Genomic DNA, 12075 nt, shown 5'->3' on the forward strand with positions numbered 1-12075 from the left:
TCCCAACAGAAACGGGCTTTATTTAAACCAGACAAGGGAATTCTTCCATTAGCATCGACTTCTTCAAGACTCAAGGATGTGGAAATGAAAGGTGGTGCTCTACAAGGTAGAGGGGGGGAGACTGACCAAGGATTGACCAAGTGTACTGCCTATCAAGAAGCCCTTGCAAGGGTACCCTGATCCAAAAGATCATTAGCTCTCCTGGTACTGTGTGTATAACCTCCGCATTTGAAAGTGACCTGTCTGTCTTAACAAACACCTTTCAGAAGGAAATGTCCATCTGTCGGTGTATCACAAACTATATTTAAGCTTTAGAAATGAAATCAAGCACAGATCTCAGTTTAAATACTAAAACAGAAATTTAAAAAAACTTTATTACTTAAGATGTCTTGTTACACGGTTCCTAGGTACAAACATGTACAAAACAGACCGTTATTTCTAACTGACACCTCAACCCACAACTTCTCCCCTAAGTCCAGTGTGATCAGAGCCGCTAGGGGGGTCCCTCCAAATTTTATCCAGGGGTTTGCTGCCATTCTTATGGCATACATGAATGAGGACATGTTATCACAGACTATTCAACTTAGTGTCGAGTAAATCCAATGGAACATTATATTATGAGGGATAAAAACCAAGGATAAAATTGGATATAATGTTCAGTGTTTGCCACTTTCATTAACCCCTTCCTTTAATGTCTTCTCACATGGTCACTCCTGTAGAACTGGATTATGTGTTTAACTTTGTGTTGAGTTGATCAGCACCTTGATTGACATGAGCAATTACAATAAGGAAAGCATATAGACAGAGAGAAGGGAGATCACAAGGGACAAAAACAGAGGAAGGACTCCTTTTTTCTTTTTTTGTCCTAAGACATTGAAACAGAAAGGATTAAAAAAAAGAGAAAGAGTAAACAAACAAACAAAGTGTTCACAGTGCAACATGCCAGATTCATAGTTTCATTTGAAACCAACAGCAAATCATGAAACGTCATGAAAAAATATAAGTAAAGGCAAAATCTCCTAGAGTAATTACTAAATGAAGTTAAAGTTACCACACTGATCAGTAAACCCCAGAAGAAAAATGGACAGCGCTTTCATTTCAGGCCCCTCTTAAACATCACACAACTTTTCAAAGTTAATGCATGAAATTGGTAGGTTTGGCCACGCTGCACAATTTCTTTTTTTTTTAAAAAAATACAGTATACAGAAAAAAATTCTTATATTCCCCATTTTGTATCATAAGCTTGAAACCTAAGAGCAAAAGATCTAGGATTTTAAGTTATTTACAAATACAGCAGGTTCATCCACCATGGTGGCTTGGCTTCTGTCCCAAGGAGATGTCACTTCTCTGGCAGTGCCCGTCAGTTCTCTGTCCTCACGAGGGGCTGTCCTCTCTACTGTGCCTCAGTCATTTTGAACAGTTCCAACAGGGCCCCAACAGCTCCAAAGTAACCCTACAAAAATGGAGAACTCCTGTAGGATTGTTTCTCAACTGTAACCAACAACTATTATTACTTTCGCTTCACTAGCTCTAGGAACTCTGCCCTTAACCTTACAGATGTGTAGCATTAAAAACAGAATTCATGGCTGGAGAAATGGGTTTACAGCCAGGGCTGTATGTTCAGCCTAAGTGAGGCTACCCAGTTAATCTCTCGAATACAAGACAAATGAGTGCTGATCTCTTTGGGAAAAAAAAAAAAAATCAACATTGAGTAATCAAGTCACTGTAATTTTTCTAAATGCATATTTACCTATATTAATATAGTAAAGTGCTTAGAGCTGTATCTGGTATACGGTGTCACTGCCTCCTTGTAAAACAGAAGCCCATATTTCTATGAAAATTAAGGTTTCTAAAACTCAGATAGTTTAGAAAATACTGTCCTAGTCATGGGTTGCTACATGCAACAAAATACCACAGAATGAAAGGGTTATAAAATAAACAATATAACTTCCATATTCTGGCTTTCTGGAGGTAGGGTAGTCCAAAATCCAGGTGTTTGTCAAAGCTAGGCTCCTTGCAGATTGCTGTAACCAATGTAAACTGGCATTGCAGAGGGGGGCCTCTTTAATAAGGATGCTAATTCCCTTTCAGAGAGCTCAGCCCTGGGGGGGGGTCTAGTCATTTCCCCAAGGCCCCCCCTTCTAACACTATCATTTTGGGGATTAGGATTTCAGTGTATGTTACTGAAATCACTGAGGCCTTATCACATGCTAGAAATTATTTTGAGCACTTTTCACTTAAATGTAAATAATATAATCATCTGTCATGGAAACATCTCTTGAACATAATGACTTAATATGTGTTGGATAGCTACACAGAAGTGTGGCTGCTGGATCAAATAATTCTACCTTTACCTTGCTAAGAAATTTTCCATACTGTTTCCCACAACAGTAATAATAATAATAATTCACATTTCCGAATGACATTTTCTTTTCATTTTAGTAACTGCCTTCAAATCTCCACTGTTGGCTAAGAAAGCTTCCATTATAGTAACAACATTTGGGGGGAGGGATAATAAATACAAACTTTAAAGGGCACTTTTCCACTTGATTGATTTTAAAATACATAGACCTGACTCGTATGTTAGACAGTCCAAAATACATGTGAGACAATTAAGTCCTTGTGAACTTGACCCACCTCATGTTCCAGAAACAGTGCTTTCAGCTGCCCTTTAGACCAAAAGTCCATTGCATAGGCTAACAACTTCATCGAGACCATGTTGATTCTGAGAAAGTTCCCAACAAATACAACTCTGTCAATGTTCTGGGGAAAAAAAAAAAAAGAGTTACAGGAAAACAGTTAAAAGAGCATTTGGTAAAGACTCACTGTTCTACCTGTGCTTCTACATGACCCCGCTCAGTCAATGTTTGTAAACGGGGCTGGGTCAGCATCTCCGAAAACAGAGCTAAGCCAACAGACATTCTACACACCAGAAGGGTGAGGTTGGGCTATGCTGGTTTGTTACCTTGATACAAACTAGAATCAGTTGGGAGGAGGGAGCTCAATCGAGAAGAGGCCACTATTAGATGGGCCTGTGGGAAAGTCTAGGGCCATTTCATGACTGATCTGGGGTAGCCCAGCCCACTTCGTGTGGCGCCAGGACATGAGCACATCAGTAAGCAGCCCTCCTCTGTGATCTCTGCTTCAGATCCTGCCCCCAGGTTCCTACTCTGAGTTGCTACCTCTGCTTCCTGCAGTGATGGGGCCTGATTAGGAAGTATAGGCCCAAGTAAATTCTTTTTACCCCAAATTGCCAGCCCATGATCTCTATCACAGCAACAGAAAGCAAATCAGAACATGGGCAAAGCAGACCGTGACTGGACAGGTTGTTATGTTATTGTTTATAGTTGGTATGCTAGGCTCCTTTAGTTCCAATATGCATTCAGTTTATAACATACACACATACATACATACATATATGTATATATATAAACAAAGTTAGAGTTTAAATTGTCCCAAGGGCCCCAAACTCCAAGTAGAAAATACTGTTATAACCAACTTATAAATGAAATGAACGGCTGTGGTGTGGTTTGTTCATCTACTGAGTTTCGGGTATAATAAAGAAACAATATTCCATCTCTGCCCTCAAGAGTAAGGTAGAATATCCTGTTTGAACAACAAAGGGGTTAAAATATGGTAACAAAAATACACGCCACGGATGCAGTTTTCATTCTGAACCCACACTTAGGAACACTCCTCTCATCCTGTGCATGCAGACGGGCTTCAGATCCCCCAAGCCTCCAGCCCCTGCAGCTCTTCCCGCCTTCCATGTAGATGCTGAACTGTGCCCAGTTGCCATGGTCACTCAGATCAAAAGCAAAAAGGCCTGTGAGGGCTATTTTCGGCTCTGTCTACCAGGAGGAATCCAGGTCTAGGAACACTGTCTTTCAATTGTCTCAAATTTTAACAGTGAATGTTCATGAAGACATTAGTCACAGAGAGTATTTCATAAGTGAAAGACTCAGAGGAAATTTACTTTCAGTAAATTTCCATTACACATGATAAAGACAAAGCACATCAAAGAGGAATTGAACTAAACTTTGGAGGCTCAAAGTTGAATTTTCAAAGCCCAGTCTTGTATCATCCTGCCAGGAAAACAGAGCGGGCATTAAATCTTGACAAGCATTTCATATTGCAAATAAAGGCTGGGTGGGTCAAAATTACACATGCTTAATTGCTTAATGAAGAAGGAAAACGAGAGGTGACTAAGGAAAGTGTAAGCGAATGCTTCCTAAAAGTAACGTAGAGCTAGAACGATGATGCAAGAGTTTGTGCTAACAAAGAGCTGGAGCGATGACGCGCTCCTGTGAGGCTCTTGCAAAGCACCAGAGGTTGGTTCCCAGAAGGCCCACAGGGAAGTTCACAACCAGCTCCACGGCGTTCAATGCTTCTGACTTCTGCAAACAACTGCACTAACGTTCATACATCTTCAAGCAGACAGACACAAGCACGCACATACTGATATGTGAAAATGAGAAATACACACTCATGTTGAACTAGAAAAGGGGTGATACCCAGAATCCAGCCAAACTGATTCGTTTACTTGAAAAGTTATCAAGTGAAATGATTTGTTAACTAATAAACAGTTTCTGCAAATCAAGCCAGGTGGCGCTAGCCTTTAATCCCAGTGGTTGGGAGGCAGAGTCAGGCAGATCTCTGAATTCGAGGCCAGCCTGGTCTACAGAGTGAGATCTAAGATAACCAGGGCTACACAGAGAAACCCTGTCTGGAAAAAAACAAAACAAACAAACAAAAGAGTTCCTGAAAATCAACAGGAAAGCAACACCAACAACCTGATACAAAATGGGTAAATAGCATATTAATAGACTGTTCTCATGTGCACAGCAAGGGAATTACTGGACCAGCAGATTGCTCAGTGGTAAAGGTACTTGCTGTTAAGCCTAACAACCTGGGTTTAATGTGTGGAACCAGCACAGCATGAGGAGAAAACTGACTCCCAAGAATCAGTCATGTCCTCTGATATAGTTTGCTTGTATCCCCCCCCCCACATACACATACACACACACGCACATACACAGAGGCATACACACATGTAAATATTACATGTAATTTAAAAAACTTTAAAGGAGGAAACACTAGTAACGATTAAATATATAAAAAATACATAACCTCACTTAAATTAAGGTACAATTTCTTTTCTATTAGGTTAGAAAATATTTTTAAAAAAAGATTAACGACCTCTTGGAAATTTACGTATTATGCTTAGTGGAAATCTAAATTAGAACTGCCTTTACGGAAGAAGTTTCATAATATCTGTCAAAATTATACTTAACATAGCCATTGATTCGGAAATTTCTCTTTTCATTTTATTTATTGAATTCTTTTGTTTGAGACAAGGACTCACCATGTAGACCTGGAGGTCACTACGTAGACTGTATATAACTGTATATAATTGTATATAACTGTACATAACTCTGGTCCCAGAGCATCTGACACCCTCCTCTAGCCTCTGTGGGCGCTACACACAAGTAGTTCACAGACATATATGCAGGTGAGACACCCATGCACATTCGAATAATTTTTAAAAAGAAAGAATCTTCTGTAGAACTTGTCTTTGAAAGCACATTATCCCATACTATATAAACATAGAATAAAAAAAACCCAAAACCTCAAAACAAAGGAGACCTTTTGTAGTAAGGTTCACGCTGTGGTGAGTGTAGAAATGGAGTTGCTTCCCCGAATGTGTTTCTGCTATCGTTGGGACTCTGAATTATCTGTTCAAAACTAAACAAAAGGTGCAATGCAGACAGCTGGGAGAGAAGTGACACCAGCAGCCTTAGCCAGCATTGGACCTTGAGTATAATAGTATCGACCATCCAAGCAAGCTATACCCACTGTGCAACAGTGATGTCTATTATGGTGGTAACCTACTGCATTCGGATCGGATTTGAGGCACACTTCACAGGAGGAAATTCACATCTGGCCACTCTGGGCCAGACTCCGGGCCAAATTCACACCAAATTCACAGGCCAAAACCTCGGGAGGTCATAGGCCTTACTCAGGAAGCTATTGTTTTTCCTAAGTGGACATGACGGGCCTATCAAATTACCTTCTAAACAGCTGCTTGTGCCCGGGGATTAGTGCCGATGTCAGCTTTAGACAGAAGAGCTACTCACTTGCAGCCACTCAGAACTGGTCACAGTGCTGAGAATGCCATAAATAAGGCATCTAAAACACCTGCTCTGAGGCTCAGCGACTAGCGTGGGAGGAGGAATGGTAAGAATGTAAAGGCCAGAGAAAGGGAGAATGTGGGCGCTGCTGACTTCCAGGCATGACGAGGCTGTTGCACTATTTCGTTCATAGCAGCTGTGAACACCTGCACAAGACTGGGCCTATCATCCTCTCCCGGGGTTGGAAGGGCTCACGGGCCCCACTTCTCCCTGAGGATTTATACAGTCAGCAGCTGATGGAGAAGGGAGCAACACTGTCATTGTTGCTGTAGCCACTGGCTAAGAGCCCACGCTCTTCACCAATAAACCCCTCGCCAATGCAAAGGCTGATGACCTTGGTTCCTGTTCTCCCAGGGAAATCTGAGGCTGCTGCTCCCTGTGCTGTCCTGAGAGCCTTCACTGATTCAGCAGCCTCTAAAGGAGCCTGGTTCCTGGGGCAGTCAGTGAGCCAGCCACTCCATCCATTGAACTGCACGGAAACATCCAACGTAGTTGCTCAAGCCAGACAATAGCATCTCTATATCTTCCAATGAGAAAAATAAAGGCAGCTGGCCTCACGCAGAGGGATTCTGATACGTGTGCTTAAAAAACCTGGCTCAGCCCAGCCGACTGCTGGGCAGAAGGTAACTCTGGAAAGCAGGGGAAAGGGCACAGTTGCTTTGTGGGGCAAAGGGTGTCGCTACGCAACTGACCTTTGAGAGCCATGACCGCAGCCAGCCTGCCCACATATTAGTCTTACAGCTTGTTTGGCTCTTGGAAAAACACCCTGCATAGGTTAATAAAGCCAAAAAAACAAACAACACACACACACACACACACACACATACACACAAACAGTGTTTCCAAAGAATCTCATGACCAAAGCGGACTTTGGGAAGACATGTCTCTGCAGCCTGATCACCAGCTCCCTATTAAAACCCACGTGGTCTAAGGGACTTCCAGTAACTGCTGACTGCTCCAGGTGACAGTGTTGTGAAAGGAGGGGTCTCTTTTCGTAGCCAGAAAGTTCAAAGCCAGAACCAGCATTAAAACAAACAGACAAACACACAGTGCTGCCTGTTCAGCTTGGCAGCCACTCTACAGATCCCGGGAGCTGCGGTTAAGGGTGGTCGGGAACTACCAGACATGGGTGCTGGGAAACTGTACCCAAGTCCTGTGCAAGAGCAGCACGGGCTCTTAACCACTGACTGAACCATCTCTCTAGATCCTCAAAAAGGCTTTGAAGTGTCTGTGAAATTTCCTTTATTGATCTAGGTAGTGGCTGCATGTATGTTTGTGTGTGTGTGTGTGTGTGTGTGTGTGTGTGTAATATTTATGATAGTTATGGTTTGAACTCTTTCCCATGCATGCATATTTCTATTAAAAAATTACATATTTCAAAACCCATTACTGACCTGCTATGGTTCTTATATATCTCTCCTATTACCTGATTCATGCCCCAGGTTCTTACTAACACACCTCAAGGAGTGGATTGTTCTACTTCTCAAATCTATTTATCAGGGGTTCCACTTCCCGAAAAAAAAAAATTAGCACCCTTTCAAAACGTGTCAATAAGGCTCTGTCTGTCCTCAGCTCTAGTCTCTTCTTGTGCCTTGGTTGTAGCAAGCTCTCTGTGCTTTGATAGCCCTGTACAATGCTGCTTGAACTCCATGCCACAAGGCAACACTGTAAAGAAGCTGAAAGCAGAGAGAATGTCGAGTATTGCAGGTGGGTTTGGGTTTTTTTTGCTTGCTTGCTTGTTTGTTTGTTTGTTTGATTATTTACACATACACTCAGGATTTCCTCACATTTCAATGGTCCATGCAATACAGCACTTGGAAAGAATGGAATGTGGACTGGAATTTTAATGTGCTTCCACAGGGGTATCTACTGAAAACTAAATCCTATCTTCTCCCTCCCTCACTCTACCCTTCTGTTCAATAAGCTGTAACAGAATAATAAAAGGGTTTATATCTTACCTCATTCAGTGCACACATCCGAGCAATGGAGCCAATGTTGTTGGTGATGGTGACCAGTGTGGCCCGGGCAAGGTCCTCCTTGCTGATGGATTCTCTCTTTTCTTTACTCATCATGTTGCCAAAGCTATGTCGGAAACATCAGTGAGAGTATTCAAAGTCATCCTCAGGCAGGACCTAAGCTTCCACACCAACGTACTCTGGGAAGCACTGTGGATAATCCTTTTCAAACTCAAATGAGCAGACTCTGCTACCATGGCTTGTGAGCAGACAGTATTACACTATGGATGGATGGCTGCCCCTTTCTTAGCAAGGGGCAAAGCATTATGACTATTCGAGGGAGAGAAACTTGTAATGCTTCTGGATATCAGGACAACAATGGAAGAGGAGAAATTGTGGCAGATTTCCAGAACCTTCTTTCAAAGTTGCCTCATTTTAAGCACAAGTATCAAGTGGTAACCATCTTAGTGCTTCATTAAGGACAGGAGGTCAAGTCTGAGATCTGACATGATAGATATTTTCACACCAGTCTAATAGGCTGACCTTTACTTAAGAAAACAAAAATGAAACCCAGAAAACTAGATGAATGGCCAGGGTGGAGAGCCTGCCTGGTGTGGATTCCCTCGAGCTCCTAGCCACTTAGTTTCTACCTTGATGCTACAGCAGATCCTTGAAGGCCAAATCGTTCATAGTCTCCTCCGTATATGTCCTTCACCAGCTTATCAACATTGGTGCTGTCGCCTTTAGCTGCCATGTCCAGAGCTTCTTCAAAGGTCTCACAACCAGTCAGCAAGCAACATAGGCCTAGGAATGTCCCACCTCCAAGACTGAAGGAACAATAAGGTTTATTTTTTTTTTTAATTTTTGCTTTGTGATATGCCCATCCAAGTCCCCAGCTACATCAAGACTACTAATATGGGTTCAGAGAAACGCAGAAAGGCGAAGGAGCACTTTGCTGAAGAGCAAAGGGGCATCTGAATCAGGTGCTAGAGACACAGGAGAGCTTGAGGGTAGACTGGACAAGAGAAGAGGGCAGCAGCTAAGATTCGACACCAAGGAAAACTCGCCCCTGAATTTGAGAATGGAAAAGACTCTCACTGATTTCTGTTGTGAGACCTTCAGCCAGCTACTAGCCTAAGCACTTCTGTCAGTCTGCTCAAAGAGGAAGGGGCCAAATCCTGGTTGGTTCTGTTCGGGTAGTCTGAAAGCGGCACGTAACTGGAGAAATGGATGGTGTTACAACACCATATGTGACTAAACGCAGATTCACAGGAACAGAACTAGTGTGTGCAAGTTCAGGACTGTAAGGCCAACCACTGGCCTGACAAACCCGACTTGTGATTCTGCCCCAGCAGCCAGCCCCAGAGGCTGGCTTTCCTGACCCTGCTTCTCTAGAGTATTCATCTCACCCTGCCTCAGAAATTTTGATAGGAAAACTACTACCGATCTAATAATATAGTGTTTCCTACTAGTCTTTAGAAAAGTGTATTGCTTGTTTTTGAATACCACCCACTAGTGAAAACACAAAAGAAGGTCAAAAAAATGGTCCCAGTGCTTGAAGTATGTTTTAAAAGCTTTCCATTATTTTGGAAGTTCAAGTTCCAAAACAGTCCTTGTTGGCAAATTTAGAAATTAATTATAGTAGCTGAGAGCAAAATTAGTTACATATCAATATCAAAGCTACCTGGTATCATGAAAACTCAATTCAAGAAAGTAACTACCATTAGGAAAGTCTGGTAAGAAAGGGAGCCTTAATTTTTAATTGCTAGCAAAGACTTCTCTCGGATTTACCATGCATGATAAACAGAGAAGAGCCAGCTGCTCATATCAGTTGGTTATCAAACTTCAAAGACCCACTAGCTCTGGAAAAAGCAATTTGCATTTGGACACCACTTAGATTTTAATTCTAAGGGGGGAAACTTAAGTTGAGATTAAAGAAGAAAATATATGTCAAATTATACCGATTATCAATAACCGTTATCAAAAAGATAGCTGACCATGGACAGGCACATAGTTTTTAAAGTTGCGTTTATAATAAAATTGTGTCATACTCTCAGACTGTGATAAAAACAAACAAGCAAACAAAAAATACAAAACTTCAATTCAAGAGTTCTTTTCTGGGCTAGAGAGATGGCTCAGAGGTTAAAAAAACACTGGCTGCTCTTCCAGAGGTCCTGATTTCAATTCCCAGCAACTACATGGTGGCTCACAACCATCTATAAAGAGATCTGGTGCCTTCTTCTGGCCTACAGGTGTACATGCAGACAGAACATTGTGTATATAATAAAAAAATGAATAGATCTTTTTTAAAAAATAAGATTCTTTTTTCAAGGGCCATTTCTGCATTTATGTCACTGTGCACACTGAACAAAAACTACCCAATTCAAGAGTGTGACGGGTGTGGCATCACAAGGAAACAAAGAGGCACACACACACACACACACACACACGTCTACTTTCATCTGCACACCAAACCCTACAAGTGTGTTTAGTGAGAACACTTGCCGGGTTGTGTGTGGCCTACATTTTCTTGTTGGTTCCCTGAATACTTAAAAATAAAAATAAAAATACATTAAAAAAAACTTTGTTCACATTTTCAGCTTCAACATTGTTTGTCCCTGATAATCTTCCTTTGACCATTAGGCATCCACCTGCATCAAGGCACTCGACCATGAACTCAGAACATAGGCGGCTCAAGACATCGGCTGACTTAGAAAGAAGGCAACTAGTCATCAACTGATGTGTTTGTGCAACTGAAAATGGGGGCATCTGACTAGAAAATGGGGAATGGTTCCAGATAAGAAGCTGGATGGGAGAGGAGGCATGCGCCTGGACAGCTGCTGTGCTGCAGACCAGAGAGAAGAACGTGACAACGCCAACTTTCTTATTCAGTCAAAAGATTTCCTGGCTCACAAGCAGATACCTCTGTTCTTTTAGGCAGACATGCACAAAAAAGCCTCACTATGTCAGAGACAAAATACATAGGTAAAAAGGGCACTGGATATTAACACTGTTCATCAGAGAGAGAAGAAATCTTCAGTTACTCATTTTAGTAACTGAATTGGCAATGCCTATGGAGCAGTGGTCTTTGACGGGCACACTAGTAAACACCCTGAAAGTAGATTCCTATATGACCAGGAGAGATGCACTGCTCCTTCCTCTTAAGACTCAGAGTTATTTTCTTCTTTTAATAGACTACTCACTATAAAGTACCAATTTTCCACTCATTTTCATAGTAAGAATTGGACTGTGTCACCAGGGGGAAAATTATTGTGCCCAAAATAGAATGCAGTGAAAGTACACAAAACTGACCACTTAAAACACGTAAAATGAAATGGGGATCATGAGATAACATGGTTTCTTACACTTACTCAAGGAGCAGGGCACGTGGCTCAGTTGGTCAAGTACAGGATGGGCAAGCATGAGGACTTGTGTTCCCATCCCTAGTGCCCCTCTAAAGATCTGAGCATTGCTGTGCATCTGCAACCCCAGCTCGGGGTGTGAGTTTGGACAGTGGATCTAAGAGGATCTTTGGTATTCACTGGCCAGCACATCTGGCCTACTAGAATTGAGAAGCTCTCAGGTTCAGTCATATACCTTGTCATGTATGTGTACCTGTGTGTGCGCGCACACACACACACACACACACACAGCCACCTGTAATTCCAGTACTTGGAAGGCTATGGCAGATGTATTGTTGAAAATTCAAGGCCATTTCTGGCTGCATATTGAGACACTGCCTCAAATAAATAAATAAATAAATAAATAAAATGAAATCTACCAAAAGAAAAGGAAAAGAATTATATACAGAAAAAATAAAAATAAAAAAATAAACAAACCAGAATTAATGCCTGGGGTTACATCTCTAAATTTAAAAGAAGCAAAAGTTTGCTTATATCAGTGATCCCCAAGGGCTGGGGAAATACCTA

The 12075-nt window shown here is 41.8% G+C and overlaps 1 protein-coding gene across 6 annotated transcripts in view; it reads right to left on the minus strand.

The window, feature by feature from the left end:
- The window catches only part of Pank1 (pantothenate kinase 1), a 53017-nt gene continuing 40942 nt past the window's right edge, over positions 1-12075 (minus strand). For all 6 annotated transcript variants that reach the window (XM_021645427.2, XM_060388522.1, XM_021645428.2 and 3 more), the window contains 4 exons: positions 8797-8973; positions 8150-8273; positions 2638-2763; positions 1-1453 (listed from right to left, as the gene is read on the minus strand). In XM_021645427.2, the coding sequence (XP_021501102.1) occupies positions 1394-1453; positions 2638-2763; positions 8150-8273; positions 8797-8973 (487 nt within the window). In that variant the 3' untranslated portion in view covers positions 1-1393. The remainder of the gene's footprint in view (positions 1454-2637; positions 2764-8149; positions 8274-8796; positions 8974-12075) is intronic.

The sequence above is a fragment of the Meriones unguiculatus genome, chromosome 1, assembly GCF_030254825.1.
Source record: "Meriones unguiculatus strain TT.TT164.6M chromosome 1, Bangor_MerUng_6.1, whole genome shotgun sequence".
NCBI classification, from domain to species: domain Eukaryota; kingdom Metazoa; phylum Chordata; class Mammalia; order Rodentia; family Muridae; genus Meriones; species Meriones unguiculatus.